General features: G+C 34.7%; 1 protein-coding gene across 4 annotated transcripts in view; it reads right to left on the reverse strand.

The window, feature by feature from the left end:
- Prrg1 (proline rich and Gla domain 1) overlaps positions 1-19,226 on the reverse strand; it is a 103,338-nt gene that overhangs the window by 21,712 nt on the left and 62,400 nt on the right. For all 4 annotated transcript variants that reach the window (XM_051142389.1, XM_051142390.1, XM_051142391.1 and 1 more), the window contains one exon: positions 8,260-8,420. In XM_051142389.1, coding sequence (XP_050998346.1) covers positions 8,260-8,420 — 161 coding nt within the window. The remainder of the gene's footprint in view (positions 1-8,259; positions 8,421-19,226) is intronic.

Here is a 19,226-nt window from a genome sequence, read left to right on the forward strand (position 1 = left end):
GGTTCTGGCAATCAACCCAAGTCCTTTGGAAAAGCAGCCAGTGTTACTAGCCACTGAGCTATCTCTCCAGCCCCAAAGAACAACTTTTTAAATGTATTTAGTACAAGTGTGGATATTACTTGTATGATCATAAAGACTGTTTATATAATACATATGAATGTATATTATTACGTACACATCTGGTACCTGGGAGAGAGTATTTGTCAGATGGTGTGGAACTGGAGTTACAAATGACTGTGAGCTACCATGTGGATGCTAGGAAGCCAAACCTACAAATGTTACTATGTGCTCTTTGGTTTTTGTTTTGTTTTGTTTTTGGTTTTTGGTGTTTTGAGACAGGGTTTCTCTGTGTAGCCTTGACTGTCTGGGACTCACTTTGTAGACCAGGTTGGCCTCAAACTCACAGCAATCCACCTGCTTCTGCCTCCTGAGTGCTGGGATTAAAGACGTGTGCCATCACCGCCCGCTGTTAATATGTGCTTTTAACCACTGACCCAATCCATCTACCTAGCTCACTCAGCCATCTCTTCAGCCTCTTCCCACTTTCTTGAGACAAGATCCTATGTAACCTAGGCTGGACTTGAAATTGTCAAGTAGCTACAATGAACTCCTGATCCTACTGCCTTCATGTTCCAAGGGCTAAGATCACAGACATATGACATAGTGCATAGTTTATGAGATGCTGGGAACTAAACTGACATTAATTTGTACATTTCGTATAGGGGGATTGTACTCATTAACCTGAAAATGAAAAAAGATATTATAACAAACAAACAAAAAAAAAACTAATACTGAAAGAAAAACAGACAAAACACAGAAAATAGAAGGGAACATTCAAAAACCTCAGTGTCATGTTCTTATAAGGAAGACAATGGAGTTAATATGAAAACCGTCTATGATAATGAACAATAAAGGGCAAGAAAGTACTTAGATGATACAAATACTATAAAAATATTAAATAAAGGTAATTTTAATTATTAAATATTATCTGAATAATAATTGTTAAAATTAATAATGCAAGACTTTGTAAAGTCACAGCCTGCCTCCACTTGCCCCTGACTCCTGATCTCTCTTTTAGAAATGTCACTAGATATTATAGTCACAGAGAAAAACTACCTTTCAATTAAAACTGTATATTAAGTTAATGGAATCACAGAAATTACTACATTTAACAAAATTCTGATAATGGTATCTTTTTGCGTGTGTGTGCTTGTGTATATATGTATTTTCATGTATTTAGCCACATTTCAATTATCATTTTAAACATTTGTGAAAATATGTGGGTTTTTTTGTTTCCTGTGGTTTTTTGAATAGATGATACATGCTTTAAAAGCCACAGGAGTCTCTTCCTGGCAACTACAGGCTGGTTATTTGTATGATCATAAAGAGAAAGAATATGAAAAGAAAGTAATAATATTCAAGTACAGAAGAAATTTTAGCCCACATTCTATAAAAACATATGCTCAAGTACAAATGCACTGCTTACATAAAGTCCTTGTTTGAGAAACAATTGAATCTCCAAATGATTAAATAAATACATTCAAAAGAATTAAAATTGTATGACATTAGAAAGGAGAAAATAACATCTCAAAACAGAAAAGTAAACTTCTGCTGCAAAGAACAAAAAATGAGAAAGGCAATACATATCTAACTCAAAAAAAAATAAAAATAGCTTTTTATAGGGACAGCATTTAGTGGAATACAAATAGAGAAAATAAATAAAAAGGTTGTTATATTAAAAACAGATAAATCAAGCTTGGCAGTAACAACATTTGTTATACAAGCTTTCTGAGTTCAAATTCTTAGAACTCACATAAAACACCAGTGATCTGGTGTGTGCCTGTAACCCCAATATTGTCGAAGGCAGAGGAGACAGCCTAGCTTTAGATTCAGTAAGAGACCCTGGCTCAAGGGATAAGGCAGAAAATCACAGAGCAAGCCTATTAACATCTCTGCTATTCTCTGCACACATGCAGAGAATATATATATATATATATATATATATATATATATATATATATATATATATATATATATATGTATGCACATATACTACACACAGAGGGACACATGACACACACATAAAATAAGATACACATACCAGACAGATTTATGGACAAGCAGGCAGGAAGACCGACAGACAGACAGATCCAGCATTCAGCCTTCAGACAGCATTGTTATGAAAAAATGAACACCAATGATCAACATCAGGAATTAGAGAGAAGACCTCAACATAGATAGAAGAAAAAATATTCTCTAATCTAGTTGTGATTTATACCACTACTTAGATATGTTTTTCACTTTTACTAATGAAGTTCTCTCAGGAAGAAGTGGTAAACTAGGCTTCAGATTACCAGTCAATTTTGTTTGTTCTCTTCATCAGTGACATAGAATTCAGGCAATTGCTTTCTTTTCTCCCCAGAATTGATGTTGATAGGGCAACCAATGATCAAACTTCAATAAGCACAGATATTCTAATATATGTAAGGAGTACAATAGATGGGAGAATGCAGATGGCAAAGTTGTAAATGATGGCAAAAGCACCTTTTCCTTCTGAATAGAGATACAAAGATTTCTTGAAGTTAATGAGGTGTATATTGAATACAATTTGTGATAAGTTTATGTATTTAAAAATAGAGCCCTTCAAAGTAGAATGGACTAGCTGAAATATAAAAACTAATATATGATGGGCTACAGTAAAGGCGGTTTGTGATAAACAATGGGTTCCACCCCCCAGAACCACAAATGCTAGATGTACACTACTAATAATCTATGTTTTAGAGAAATTATAACTTTTGTTTGTTAATCTCATTTTATTTATCAGTACAAATTTATTTTTGTTTTTCAAGACATGGATTCTCTGTGTAGCCCTGGCTATTCTGAGACTCAGTATTTAGGCCAGGCTGGCCTTTAACTCACAGAGATCTGCCTGCCTCTGCCTCCAAGTGCTGGGATTAAAGATGTGCAGCATCATACTCAGCTTGTATTTTTAAAATGCTACTTACTTTTCAAAGTGAAAAAGGGAATTTCTGTACCTTTAAAGAAGTTCAATAACTAAATAGAAGTGCATCTTTATCACTTATCTATTACTTTAAACAGTACTCCAGATTTATAAGGAAATCTCATTAATTTACATAATTTAAAGACAGCGCTCTAAAAATTGATTTTACCGTCACACCTATTTTAAGTGTCGAAGGTGTGCTCAGGTTGTCACTTCTCAGATAGCAGAGAATCTCAACATTTGTATTTCTTTTGCATTGGTTTTATTAGGCTTTTTTTTTTCTCTCTTCCAGACCTCCTACATTGTGTTTTGAGTATGTCATGGTATGTTGTGTTTGAGGAGTGGACTGGGAATAAAAAGCCACAAATTTCAATTCCAGGAAAAAAAACCCACTAGTATTGTTAGCATTCACAATACTAATTTAAAAATGGAAAAATATTAACTTTCTCTCTCCCAAGAGATGTTCAAAAACATTTTAAAGTAATTAAAAAAGTAAGTCCTTATTGGTCATTGTAGTGGTTTGAAAGGGCAGTGTCTTCACAAGTTCGGCCCGCATTTGGTGGCAGTGTTTTGCTGGAGGAATCATGGAACTAGAAGCAGATTTTGAGAGTATTTATTTTATGCTCTGGGTTAAATCCAATACTATATTATTTATCCCATTGCTCCAAGTGCTCAGCTTTAGCCACTGGGACTCCTTAAAACTAACTGCCAAGTCTCTCTGTCATGTTTCTCTTCTTTTGTTTTTCCTCTTTTGGCACGTCTTTACTTTCTGATACTACACTAAGTGCCAATTCTAGGATCAATAATCTCTTCAGAGAGTTCTGATTTCTTTTCCAGGCTGGGGCTATGTAGTTGCTCAGTGTAGTTAATTGTCCTTGATTCAATCCTCAGTGCCACAGAGGTAAACAAAACAAAACAAAAACAAAACAAACAAACAAACAAACAAACAAACATAGAACTAAGTACCAGGTAAGACTGTACAATGTGCAAGTTTGATAAGCACATAAACTATTTCTGTATCCTTTGGAGTTTAAGGACAACTATCTTAGTGTCAAGCAAAGTAAGCCTTACATTATTTGTGAAAAAAGTTCTGAAATAATCACTACAATTTTCTTTATAGTAGATGAAGATTAATAATTCTAGCATGCAGATTCTTAATGTCCTGAAAACCTAGGTAGAGGCTAGAGAGATGGCTCAATGGGTAAAAGCATTAGCCAGAAGCCTGTAAATCAAGTTTCATCCCTAGATCCCACCCACATAGAAAGCTATATGTGATGGTATACATCTGTAATCCTAGCATTCCTACTGTGATTTTGGAGACTGAAGACAGGGGTGGTAGCACAGTAACAGAAAAAACAAGGTGAGAACAGAGATATACATATATTTTAATTCAGAAAAAAAGAAAGGAGTCTTAAATAAAATAGCTACAATACAGCATCTGAAATTTGAATGAAATAAATTTATTGTAGATTTGACTTTTGTAGCCTCTATAAAGAACATACATCTCACACCTAAAAATAATTACCACTATAAAGGAGAAATGTTTACTTGAAAGCACAAGTACTTTCAAGCCAGTAGGTGGCAGAGTTGAGACATCAAATCAGATCTACCTGATTCTCTGAGGTTTGAGAATGACATTAAGAAAATGGTTTTTACTTCTATTTTATTGATGTATAGAAAACAAAAATCTATGTATTTAAGATGTAAATAGAATATGACTCATTAGAGCATTTTCCTAGCCTGAAGGCACTAAATTTAATCCTTAGCACTACAAACAAACACAGTGCTAGAAATTGCAGGCTAGCATGTAGTCAGTAGTGCAGCGCTTGCTTGCCTTGCTTCCGAAAGTCTCTGGTTTAGATCTGCAAGGCCTCTCCCCTGTCAAACAAGATGTACTAAATGTTTATATAAATTTTCATGTCTAAGTCAGCTACTTCTACCAGAACTCAACCATGATATATGTATATATATATTTACATATATAAAATATAAAGCATATATGTTTTATATGTCTTCTGTTTACTACATAGTAGTTATTGAGCAGGTAACACCTGAATAAGTCTGACCCACATACATGCTTAAAATGAGGATCACTAAGCATGTCTTTTCTCTCAATCTATAATTAACCATGTGCACTAACTTGGGAAAGTGTTACACAAAATTTTCCAGGGAATGCTATGTAATAAATTCTCTACTTTTAAGAATTATGAATGTGTCACAAAATTTGTTTTAAGTAAGAACTTTACGTACACAAAAATATAAGTGTGGGAGAAACCAAATCTCAAAAGCTACTCTTCTTTTCTCTTACTCTAGAGCCTTCTTAGAATGTAATAAACATTATTCTGAAAGAGTTACCTTGAAGCAAGGAAGGAAGGCAAGACCACTTTGATATAAATGCCTTCCAACGTATTCTAGTATAAATGCTATCGTTTTAATTATATACACAAATTTTATGGCAGATTTTTAAAACTACTGAGAAGGTAATAAACCAATCAATATTAATTTAAAAATCCATTTTAAAGACAACATCTCTCATCTAACTCATGAACAAAACATAAATCACTTCTTCTGATGTTTTAAATGTATTTTGTAATATTACAATTGCTTCTTTCCTCTTTCAAGTATTTATTTAGCCCACATTATGTGAAAGAACTTCGTAGCTATGGATCAAACAAATGAGAAACAGTGTTGTCATAGGGAAAACAGTCTTGAGCAGAAGAAAGCAAACAACTAACAAATACAACAAATCAACTTAAGATGGTTAAAAGTGCTGGGGGAAAAAAACACAGGAGATAGAATATTTCTTTATTAAGAAAGTGAAACTGCACAATGACCTGACTGCAATCAGCAAACTTAAGACATTCCCATTTGGAAAAGAAAACAACTGCCAAAGCCCTAAGACAGGTCATGTGCTCGTATTATGAGTAAGGAAACAGAACAAATAAGTAAGTGGTAGAGTCATAAGAGATATAGTGAAGATTCTTCTGTAGGTAAATGAGATTGCAGGATGGAAACAATTTTACCTTTTAGATAATTCTGAATTCTTTGATTTTTACTGAGGGAGATTTAAAGCCATCACAGAGAAGAGATGTGTGTTGCTTTGTATTGTTTTTGAGACCGTTCTTACTGATATGGACCAAACTAGCCTGGAACTCACTATATATAGTCTAGGCTTAATTCACAATCTTCCTCACCTCCTGAGTATTGCATCTACAGGCATAAACCACCATACATAGTTAAGAAAATGCAAAATGTCATTCTAGGCTACTATTTTAAAACTACATAAATAACAGTGAGATGACTGAGTAGGTAAGCCTGCCACCAAGCTTGATGGATGACCTGAGTTCTAGCCTTAGAACTCACATGATCGCCAGAGAGAACTGACTTGTGCAATTGTCCTCTGACCGACTGGCATGTGCCCCTCCCTTTTCCCACAAAATAAATAAATTAAGAGGAAACAGTTGAGTGGGCAGGTAAGGGGAGGTGGATCTTTAAAAAGATGGGGAAGGTAGGGATTATGACTACATTGTACAAAATTCTCAAATAACTAATGAATGAATAAATGTAAATTTTTTAATTATATGGAAAAGGTAAAAAGAGCCTTATGATGGTAGTGGTGACGTATTAATCACACATTTTGTTACTGTGGCAAATACTTGAGAGAAACAATTTAAAAAGGAAGGTGATTAAATTTTGCTTATGGTTTTAGAGATATCAAAGCATTGCTGGTTGGATACATTGTTTTGAGTCTGAGGCAAGGCAGAGTAGCATGGTAACAGAAGTATGTGGCAGAGACTGTTCACCTCATGGTGGGCAGGCAGCAGAAAGGGACAAAGAGAAGACACACCCGCAATGACCTATTTCATTCACCGAGGCCTTACATGAGCCTGTAAGGTCACCTACATGGTTTTGATCTAAAGAGACAAGTACATGGGTGAAGTTACTAGTTACCACGGCCAGATTATTTGAGAAGGAGTACAAACTGGAAAAAAAATCCTAGTAAAATACTGATGAAGTATTTTTCTTATGCTAGACAATTTAATACTAGAAACTACATGAAAAAGCTCTTTGGTAGTTAAGAACAGTTCACAAACTATTGTAGAATACCACAACAAGGTAGAACTACTTCTAATTTATATTAGAACATAAAACATATTATTTGAAAACAAGAGGATAAACTAGAATAGAAAATCCAGAAACAGGCAAAGTAAATATGGAAAGCAGGTAACTAAAGTGACTATGCTAAAGAGGGGATGTTTGTTAAATGTTGTTTTAACAACTAGACAGCCATGCAAAAAAAATCTTACCCATAATTCATTACATTTATGACAAAAACTACTACTTATAAAACCAGCAAAGCTGATGAAGATTAATTGCTTGTTAATTTATAAACAGATTTTGCTTTTGCTTCGAGCACTAGAATTTAAGGTGGTTGTTTTTCTTTTCTTTTCTCTTTTGTAGGACCTTTCATCTCTAGAGCCTTCTCTACCAAACAAAAGATCAAGTGCTCCTTCTTTAAATTGTGTTTGTACTCCCTGTTGCTGGGGCATGATGCCCCTCATGATATGCCACTTATTTAGCATACAGTACTTTCTTGATGCACAGGCATGAATGCTTTACACAACAGCTACCTCTGGTGTTGTAAATTTCAACTGTAAAGCAAACCTGTAAAATTTACATCCTTGCTTCTGCTTTCCCAACTGTGCTATCTTTGAATAACCTGCAGTCAGAGTAAAGTGAAGCAAAACAGTCTTATGAAATGTGGAAGAAGATTCCAAAAGAATAGAGAACTAAAACCAAGTTTCTCTGGTACTATCGTTGGAAGCTGGGTTCAAGCATGAAAGGGAAGCATCCTAGCACCTAGCCCAGGAGAAATAAAACATCAAAACACTAACAATTTCCCTTACTTTCCTCCATCTGCTCCCCTCCCCATCTCTCTCTGATTAAGCTTAGAAAGGTAAAGACGCCACCTACTTTCCAAATCAAAGCCTTGTGTGAACTGGATGCCTTGCTACCATAATAACTGCTAGCTAAGCAGAGCACTGTAGAAACAGCACTCAAGGACAGACCAATACAGAAGAAAGTAAGCCTAGTTCTCTCAAATATAGAACATTATTCATTAGATGTTACATGGAGATTTCTTCAGTAAATTAACTTTTAGTTGAAAGCAGTGCATATCCTTTGGGAATGTAGGTTTTAGAAATACACCAAAAAGTAAGTAATTCTGTGAACATGTTTTAAGTTTCTAGCATACTCACAGTTTTTTCATGATTCTCAAAAGCCTCTCTGGCTTCTTCATATGTGCAGACTTCTTCTTTACACTCACGCTCAATGTTGCCCTGTCTTATTTCTTCAAAAAGCCCATTGGCTCTTGGGTAGCGTTTTAATACTGAGTTGGCTTTTTCTCCTGTGAGGAAAACTAAAAAGAGATATAATAATAAGCACAAAAAAGTAATAAGAAACTCATGGAAGAACTCAGTATACAAGAAGGAAATTGTCAGATGCTCCTCAGAAAATACAGACAACATTTTAAACATCTTTCAGTAAATCAGGAGTGAAGTAATGTTTAACTTCAAATAAATCCATTTGATAGCTTCCTTATGATGGGACTATGTCCTTTTAGTCAACATGGTCCTAAGCAGGAGCAGTAACATAATTAATTAACCAAGTTGTATTCTGACTTTAGCACATTCCTGACCATCACAGATGTTTAAAAATAGTAATAATGATATCATTACTTATATTCATTACTGTAAGTGGATACCCAAATGCATTCTGTATCCAAACCAAAAGCCAGTCTCTAGATGATCAGTCTCTGCCTACCTAAAAATAAGTACAAATCCAATTGACCTAATAATATAAACCTAGAGAACCATTTCTTAAAGAGAAGACAACATGGTGAATGGCTCATTACAGCTTGCAAAATAAAAATTATATTTCAAAGAAATTTCTGAAATCAACGAGATATAGAAGATATATTTACCTACGTCTCAGCCCAAGAAAACAGTAACAATAATTTTGTTCTAAATATACTTAAATTACATATAATGTAGCTGTACTTCAAGGCATTCAATCTCATTTCATTGTCCTTAAGGAAAAGTCATTTTCCATAAATTAAAAAGGCATATCGGCATATGTTAGAAACATTCAAAGTGCATTTGTGAAACCTAGTGGAATAAATACGGCACAGCAAGTGCAATACCACCTGGGGCCACACAGTCAGGCCAGTTCTTAAAAGACAAACAGTAGGTTGGGAATATAGCTCAATGGTAGTACACTTGCCTAGTGTGTCTATAGCCCTGGGTTCACTCTCCAGCTCTGCAATAAATAAATGTAGTAAATAAATAAATTCAAGAAAAGCAGACACTGAGTATAGTTATGCTTATCTTTATGGAGGATACATTTACCTTTATATCCAAGAACATTTAAGTTCTACTTTATGTTCTGAAAGTCTTATTTGCCTGGTACATAACTACCATGCCACCATAATTTAATTTCTGTTAATGTAAAACGATTAGATAATTTACATTTTACCAATTTCTAACATGCAAAAAGGGCACTAGGTTGGAAAGATGGTTCAGGGACTAAGAACATTTAATGCTCTTGGAGAGGACTCAAGTTCAGTTCCCAGCACCCATACAATGGTCCATAACTATCTGGAAGTTCAGTCCCAGAGGCTTCAACACTTCCTTGGTCTCTATGGACGACTGAACATAGACACACACACACACACACACACACACACACACACACGCACGCACGCACGCACGCACGCACGCACGCGCGCGCGCGCACGCACGCGCGCGCACGCACGCACGTGCACATGAGTGCATATGAGCATGCTTATAAAATAAATCTTAAGAGTGGGCTGGAAAGATAGTTCAGTGGTTAATAGTACTTGTTGCTCTTATGGAGGACCCAGGTAGGATTCCAAGCATCTACATGGCAGTTTACAATCTGAAGACAATTGTAACTTGTAGTGGAAGTTTTGGTGTTTATAAAACTCAGTTATGTTATGTAAACATATTTTTGCTTTAATCTCAGGTGTGGGATATGTGGCTAATTCAGATTGTCCACAGCAGACTATTTGCCTTGTGTGGGCTCTGAGATGGCCTTCTTGTCAGCTCCAGATAGTTTAATTCTGAAGACTCTGGAGAGGGAATAAATTCCAGAGCCCAGAGAGAGAAAGGGACTCTGAGAAAGGAGGAGAATGCTCCTGGTTGTTGATGATGCAGTTTGATGAGAAGTTGTTGGAGATATCCTGAAATGAAGATTGGACTTTCTCCAAGGAACACAATGACCCTAACCAGCAGGAAGTAGCAAAAGAGAACTATGCCACCTCTCTCCACTAACCTTCTTTCTCTCCTAATTGGTGTTGGGGTGTTAGAAGGAGGTGACCAGAGAAAGAGGCATAAGAGCCCCATTAAAATAGATAAAAACTACACCTACAGTAACTCCTGTTGCAGGTGACCAAACATCTGGGCCCTACACAAGCACCAGCTATGCAAGTGGTGCCCTTATGTACATACAAGCAAAACACTCATACACATAAAATAAATCTTATTAAACATTGTTTTTAAATTGCATTAGTGGCTTGGTGGTTAAGAGTGCTTGCTATTTTTCCAGAGGACTCATACTCAGCTCCTGGAAATCTGACATCATCAATTGGCTTTTGGGGCATCTGTAGGTAAGTGCACACACACACACATGCACACACAAACACACACACACACACACACACTAATACATCTTTTTATCACTATTGAATTTTATTTTGTTTTTCCACTAGGTCTTCAAGATCCAGTTTATATTTTACACACATGATTCATTTCAATTCACATGTTAAATTTTAATTGAGAAAATGTAATCTGTGTTTGAATTTCATAAAATGTAATCTTCTACATAGTCACATAAGCAGACTGAAAAGCTTTCTAAAACTGAACCTAGTCATAAAAATCATCTTCAACAGGTGCAGTCTTGTTGACAAAATGGGTGCATCTTTTTGGGATAACTGTTTTCCTTTGAAGAAAACCTGACAGCTTAAAATTGCATGAATTCTAGTTTAACAATCTTATCTCCTAGTCAGAATATGTCTTTTGTATTTGTAACCAATTCCCAGGCAATCCTTCTATTACCATAGTTTAAGAATCACCACCCTAATATCAGTTCCTTAGAAGTTGAGTTCTGAATGTTTATGAAAAACATTGGATTAACAGATTTAAAACATTTTACTGTGTGATTTTTAAGGTCTTCAACATCTATTTAATAGATACATTATAATTCTCTTGAAATTAACATGTCTGGTATTGTTTTGACTATGATATTGCTTTTCAAGACACATTTCAATAAATTGTAACACTTTAGCCACTGGTCAAGTCTTTTTAAATTTATTTATTTATTTAATCACTTTATAGCCTGATTCCAGCTCCCTCCCTCTTCTCCTCCTAGTCCCACCTTCATGCCCCTTCTACCATTTCCCCCACTTCCTCTTCTCAGAGAATGGAGGTCCTCAAGGTATCAGCAGTCATATTTATATCCTCTAAAGTAACATAAAGGTCTCCTCCAATTAATAGAAGATACTAACCTGCTTTTACTAAGCGATCCCTTTTCCAAGATAAACTTTTCCCCCTTCTTCAGTTGTTTGTCATTTAAGTGGATATGATTTTTCTGGACCAACCTCCCCTCATAAACTAGTGTCCTGTGTTGAATGTGGTATGTAGTAAGAATTAGAATTTTCAGCTTTCTTATTTTTAAACACAATGCATATGTTAATTCATTGTAAAATGTTATCAACTTTTAGACCAGTCTTCCTGAGCATAAATCAAATAATCAATAGTAAGAGATTTTGAACTCTCAACAGGAAAAAGGCAAAATATTATGAAGAGGAAATTACCTTCTCATTAGAGATAAATGGAAGATGAGTGTTAAGGAAAGTAGCTAACTCCTCAAAGCAGAAATCAAGCTAATGGAATAAGTGATATATCAGGATACTAATCTTCTAATCCCAGACTAATCAAATTACTAGGAGCATTCTACATAAACATCTCTCATGTATTTCTGCTAAAGCAGAAGCAAGGTAACATAATACTAAGAACTTTAGATGCTGGCAAGTTAAGTACCAAGAAGCAAGGTAACAGAATACTAAGAACATTAGATGCTGGCAAGTAAACTTTATCTCCCTGAAAGTTAGAGTTAAATAGATGATACTACATCAAGTAAATTTTTTTTATATTTTCAATCAAAGAAAAATAAAAATTTTATATTGAAAAACTGATGTCTTGCTTTATAATTAAAAGTAAATATAGAATAAATGTTGATATCTTACATGTAATTGGCAAAGTCTCTAGGAATGCACTTGCATTGTCAATAAAAACAGAGGAGACTGAAAATGGCATTGCATGGTTTGGACCTTGGAGTTGCACTGACTCCTCTACCACTAGAATTCAAGACATCAAATGATTCACAAAATACTTCAACAAGTACAACTAAAACAAGATTCCATTATTTATATTATTATTTATTATTCTTTCCAAAATAATATAATTGCATCTAATTTAGGCAGTAAATGAAAGTCAATGTCTCTTATTGTAGGCAATAAAAGGGTTTCTGTTTAAGAAAAATATTTGCCAAACTATTATTTGTATGCAATTTTGGAGTCAGAAACTCTAAAGAGAGGAAGATGTATTTGTGAATCATGTTTCTGTAAGGAGCAAATACTGGGAGTTGTGATAACACTTGTATTAACTGGTGTATTTCTCTTTATTGCATAAAGGAGGGAAATGAAAGAGTATGATCACTCATTGCACCACAATGTATCAATCACCTTGTTTGAAGAAGGGACACAAAGGCACAGCTTATTGTGAATCATTTGCTGTCATGAAGTAAATTTTTGGCCAATAGTAAAAAGAGAAAAAATAAATAGTTCTATAGATAAGTTTTGGAACAAGAAGTGAAAACAAGAGCATTTAACAGTCCTAAAAAGTAGTTTGGAAATCTAATGGACTCTGCATAATGATAAAAGAATTAGAGGCTTCTAAAACAGTTTATTAGGTGCTTTCCACTAAGGCTATCAACCTGATTTTGATCCCTGGAATTTACAGAAGGTAAGAACTTTCACAGGCATACTGCATGGACCACGTACATACACACAAATGCTTATGTACACACAAACACCCAGACAAATATATGTAAAAAGAATTTTACATTTATTTATTTATTTATTTTTGGTTTTTCGACACAGGGTTTCTCTGTGTAATAAATAGCCCTGGCTTTCCTGGAACTCTCTTTGTAGACCAGGCTGGCCTTAAACTCACAGATATCCCCCTGCCTTTGCCTGTCAAGTTCTAGACCACCACACCCGTCTGTTAATTTTTTTCAGAAGAGTATATAATATGGTATCTATGACCTATAAGATGAAGTCACATTATCTATTTTTCATAGTGCTTTTATTTACTGAAAATTACTTTATGTAATATATTCTAATCAGTTCCCCTCCTTCAATGCCTTTCAGATCCTCCCCACCTACCCAATTCCATTATCTTCTTTATCTCTCTCTTTAGAAAACAAATAGGCAAACAAACAAACAAAATTAAAACAACACAAGAAAAGCAAAAGAAACACACACCCCAGCAAAACCCATGAAAACACAAAATTGGAAGCCATAATATACAAGCAAAACACCAGTAAGACAATAAATGCTCAGACAAAGTAATGAGACAAAAAAAAAACCTACAAAAATACCATTGAGTTTATTTGTGTTCACCATCTACTGCTGGGCATGGGGCCTACTGTTAAGGGGATTTTAAACGCCCAGTGAGACTCAATTTTAGAATTTTTCCTTTGCAAGTGGTGTCAATTGCAGACATCTTCTTGGGTAGGAATGTCCACATCCCTCTCTATCTGGGACTCTATCTAGCTTGAACCCGTGAAGGCTAAACACTGGACAGTATCCAGGCTGCAAAGCTTGTTTTGGAACATTTTCTGACTGCATGGATTTGCATTAGGAATTTGACATCCAAACCCAGAGACTAAGGGTGTAGCATGATGTTAATGCTTAGCATATGTAAAGCTCTGTGTTCAATCTTCAGTCTAAAAATAAATCAAACTAAACCAGTGATATTTGAAACTTGGGTTGGTATGTTTCTTTCTGCCTTCCTTTTTAATCTATGTGAGGGAAGCTGAAGCTGACAGAAATCGCATACATGATTTAGTCATGGACCACATGATAGACCAGTATATAGAATACAAATGTACTTTAAGAATATAAAATGCTATTTAAAGGCAAACAGTTTTTTTCCCTAAAGGAAGCAAACAAACCACTTTATTAAGATTCAGCAAGAAAATTCTGACTGAAGAAAATATTTCAAATCTAAAACTGATATGCAAATACTCAAAAAAGAAAATTACTTACTGAGGAAAAACATAACTTTTCATTACTTCAAAATGATCTGTCATACTTTCTCTTCAAAAGACACAAAAAATAAATGAAATAAGAGAGCTTTTTAAGTGATTGCCTAAATTACTGAGTTAAACCAAAATATACAATAAATACCAGCACATAAATGTGTTGAATTTAATGCACAGGTCGGTAAAACTGATATTTTAAACAGCAAATAATATTCAGCCAAGTGAAATCATATCTGCAAATTTTCTGAAAAACAGCAGAGAGCAAGGCCTAAAACTGTACCCACAACTGGAAAGCTCTCTACTCTATAGTTATCTAATTAGTTTTCTCTTCTTGGGTCTGATTTCACTGAAGAACATTTACATTTTAAAGTGGACAGCATTATTTGTCTTGGAGCATGTTTACCGAAGAAAAGTATCTAGAATGAGAACTTGACAACTCATGAGGAGCAGATGACCTGTGACCTTAATAACAAAGATTATAGAAATACACAAGGAACTCACTGAAGACTGAAGACAACACAATGGGCTCTGCTGGTGGTCAGAAGACAGGCATATTTTTCCAGTGAGTGTGTATGTTTTGGACATGGGCAAGGGACCTCTGAAAAGTATCTGAGCTGGTTTTGTAATGAGTGGCAGGATGGGGGCATCTGGAGATAGTGATAAAAGATATCCTGGGAAAACATAGATGTGAACAAGTGATTGGAATTGTGCAAACAAGGGCTGTAAAGGAGGCACAGTGAGCTCATAGGTGTGGCTCAAGTAGAAGATAGCTGGGAAATCAAAGCAGGATACCAGCAAGTTGCTGTCCCATGGAGGCCTAATCTTAAACTACATTTGAAATGTTTGATAGTCATTCAAGGTTTATTAATCCAATACTAGAAAGCCAGAAGGAGCAAATGGAAGAGGAAAGGCTAAGAAAAGGTTCTTTCATATAGGCAGGTTAAAGGATTCCAAGATTGTAGTGTATATTTATGACTGCAAAAAAAAAATGAAAAGGAAGGGTCAGAAATGAAAGCTAAGATTACAGAGCACTCTCTTTGGCCACTTCACTCACCATGCATCTTTTTCCTCAGTCAAACCAAAATCTAATCAGCATAGTGGATGGAGTACATCTTTGATTCCAGCACTCCAAAGGAAGAAAAAAGTGGGTCTCTGTGAGTCCCAGGCCAGCCAAAGATATATGGTGAGACCCTGTCTCAGAAACAATAAACGAAGCAGTAACAGAACACCCAAATCTCATCAGTTTACAAAATGATCCTTTTGGGTCTCCACAATTTTTCACCTGATATTTCCTCTGCCTGGTGAACTCCTATTCAAATATAATACCTTCTAAGACTCCATTTCAACTTTTTGGACAGATTTACCATTGAATCTAACAATTTACATAGAGTTTGATTAGAAAAATCAATCATACTTTTGGCATGACATTTGTTCCCTATCAAGGGTATAAACATGACTCTAAGACCCATGTACTATGAATATTTTGGTCCAATGTTTGTCTATTGTACCATCAAGTAAAGAACTCAAAACAGCATGATTCAGTAAGTGTAAAGAAAATGAAAAGAGAATGGGGAATGGGAGAAACTTGGAGACTGAATGGAAAGAAAGGTGCAGGCGCCTCATTATGATGTTCCTCAACTTTAATGATGCTGTATAAAACATATTCGTACCCAAATTTCTTGCACATATTTTTCTGCTTTTCAACCAAAGAAAACTACCTTTCAAACTTGATAAAAACATTTTTCTTTATCCTTCCCTGAGAGAATACATTCTCTTGTTTTATAAAAACTGTCTGATTTAGTACAGTGGTTTTCAACCATTCTAATGCTGTGATCTTTTAATACAGTTCCTCATATTGTGGTGAACCCCAAGCATAAAATGACTGTAATTTTGCTACTGTTATGAACCATGATGTAACACAAAACAGGCAAAAATCAGGGGTATGTAAATTGAAATATCAGGATTATTCCTATTGTTCTATGAGTAAATATGGGAGAATGAAACGCCCAGTTGGAGAACCTATGCATCAGACACTGTACCACTGCTTCTACTGACATTGGAACTATTCTGAGTATTAGAAAGATTAGTTTGCATGCTCTTACTTTTTTTTTTTTTTTTTTGCTATCGTCTTTTATTTAAAAGACAAAGTCTTATTCTATGTAGCTCAAGTTGGGCTCTTCTAACCTCACCTTCCAAATGCTGACGTACGGGCATGTGCCTGCACACCTGCATCAAATGATCTGTTTTGCTATAAGACTCCTTACTAGCACCACCAACAAAAAATCCAGATTAACAGAAAAATGGAACTTTCTACAAATGAACTGTTGAAAAGTGGAAGGCCTAACCCTAAAGACTTAATGTGCAACTCTAATCTTCATGGGTCATCTATGAAAATAAGACAGTGTCACAGCAAACAACTCTGTGAAAAAAAAAAAAAAGTAAAATCCTAAACATTTGTTCTTCAGTGAATTTGGAATAATAGTACCAATTTCATAATTATTAATAAGGTTATACATAGACTAAGTTTTGTTAAGCTCAGGGCTTATCAAAACTGGATGGCCAGTAAGTAGTAATATAACTTATGGCAGTTATTCCATGTAAATAAAACAACAGATTTACTCAACTGATAATAAAATGTACTGTGAAAATATGGAATAATCACAGACAAGGCTGGCTTTACTCCTTTCAATTATCTACTGATGTATGCTTGCTACAGAGTGCTGTGATAAGTCATAGGTATTTGGGGGATATAATCAGGTATACAAGTTTCAGGAATTCTTCTGAATAGAATTGAGTACTAGTTTTATAAATGCTAAATGCTTGTAACAACGTAATAAATATCTTTTACTATAATTTATATGTTTACTTTTTTGCTTATACTTATTTTTGTTAGCTCTTGATAGATTCATCATTAGAATTTTAACAAGCCACACAGAGGTAGCTGTTATGAATGGAAAACCCACATATGCAACAGATGTGCAAGAACTGAGAGCCATGCATAGTTATAAGAAAAATTATATTATTAATTTTACAATTTTAAAAATTATAGTATTTTTACAATTTTATAAATAAAGTTTATATAATTAATTATATTGTACTAAATTTAGCTGGATAATCCAGGTGGCTATTCAAACATTTTATAAATTAATTTTGGACATTAATAGTAACATTTTATTTATTTAGAAGTTCTTAAATAAATCCAATCTCATGAAGATAAATATGGACGGTCATATTCAAATGTGCTGCAATATACTGTTATGCTTACTTCACAGTGCACTCTCATTCCCTTACACAAATCAAAAGTCCTTTTCTTCTATCCATATCCTCAAGCCACATGATGAGACTTGAATGCAACACTGAGCATTAACACTAAAAAGTATATGCTGACAGGAACAAGAAGTAAAAGTTAATTAATCTGAATGCAAGGCAAAAGAAAATAACGTCCTTCAAGGGTTACTTAGAGAAAGATTTAACTCCTCTCAAACTGACAGGGCTCAAAGCAGTAGCCATCACTATTTTTATTATGATGAAGCGAGCCACCATAAAGGACCATGTGGTGTCCAGGATAATGTTCAGAAAGACACTGTTTATATCAATCTAATGTAGAACTGTTTGCATAAAAAATTTACACACATAACGTTGTGGATACTAGGCCAGTGCCCTGCTTTGAAGCCACAGACCAACTTAAAAATAAATATTAAAAATAAAAATGTAAAAAAAAAATTTGTAGTACCACCAGGGCTTGAACTCAAGGCTGTAGTGCATGCTAGGAAAGTTCTCTACTACTGAGTTTCATGTTCAGCCCAGGATCTTAAGCAATTATCAATCCATAATAGTAATTCAAATGGAAAATTTGTTTCCAGATAATGTTGTGTAAATGTTGGTGCATTAGAGACTAAATCTGTAAGGAGTATACAAACTAATAAGAAAGCTGACTTGTTTTTCTGGAATAAATAAATAAATCTGGAATAAATGATGTCATATCTATTGTTGTAAATTTCTCATGCAAGACTGGACAACATGAAAAGGTATCTGATTATTCATGTTTTCTCATTGTTATATGAACGCTGCCTTTAGCAATGCATTGTTCATATGTAAGAGGTCATCTTCATCAACCTTCTACTGAGGCAAGTGAACAGGAGGAATGAGAACAGTGCTAATGTGAAAAGGCTCTGCAGTTGTAGGTAAGACATATACATTTCTATTCCTGCTTTGGTACTAAACTGGCTGCATGACTCTAACATTTGCATTTGTTATTAAATTTATCAGAGTCTGTTTCTTAATTGTTAAAGTGAAAATGCTGAATGTGATTTTTTTAAAAAGTTGTAACAGTAAAGAGTTCCATCACTTTGTAATAGCCCTGTCAAGGTTAAGAGCCACTGCTGTAATGTCTCATTTTCCACAGAGTGAAAGCATTCCTTATAAACCTGCTTCACTCTCTTCTGTCATTCACACACTTACCACAAGCTTATAATTTCAGTGATCTGTTCTCTCTGCTCAAGTTCTAAAGACATGATATTAGGTAGACAGAGACAATTAAACCTATGACTTTTGACATCACTTAATCTTTCCAGTTTTAAAAGTTATATATTTGTATTTTGCAACTTGAGCACACTATAATATGCTTGCTTGTACATCCACTGCCTAAATATGAACAAGAGCAAGAACAATAAAAATAAAGAGTTTGATCACTGGAAAGATTTTAAAAATTTGGACTACTGCTTCATATCCTAATTTTTGGGAACATGTACATACTATTTTTTCAGGCAAGCCTTCACCATCCCTAAATCAACAAATATATGTACACAGAAAAAAATCA

This window comes from Acomys russatus, chromosome X (assembly GCF_903995435.1).
Source record: "Acomys russatus chromosome X, mAcoRus1.1, whole genome shotgun sequence".
In the NCBI taxonomy this organism is placed as follows: Eukaryota; Metazoa; Chordata; class Mammalia; order Rodentia; family Muridae; genus Acomys; species Acomys russatus.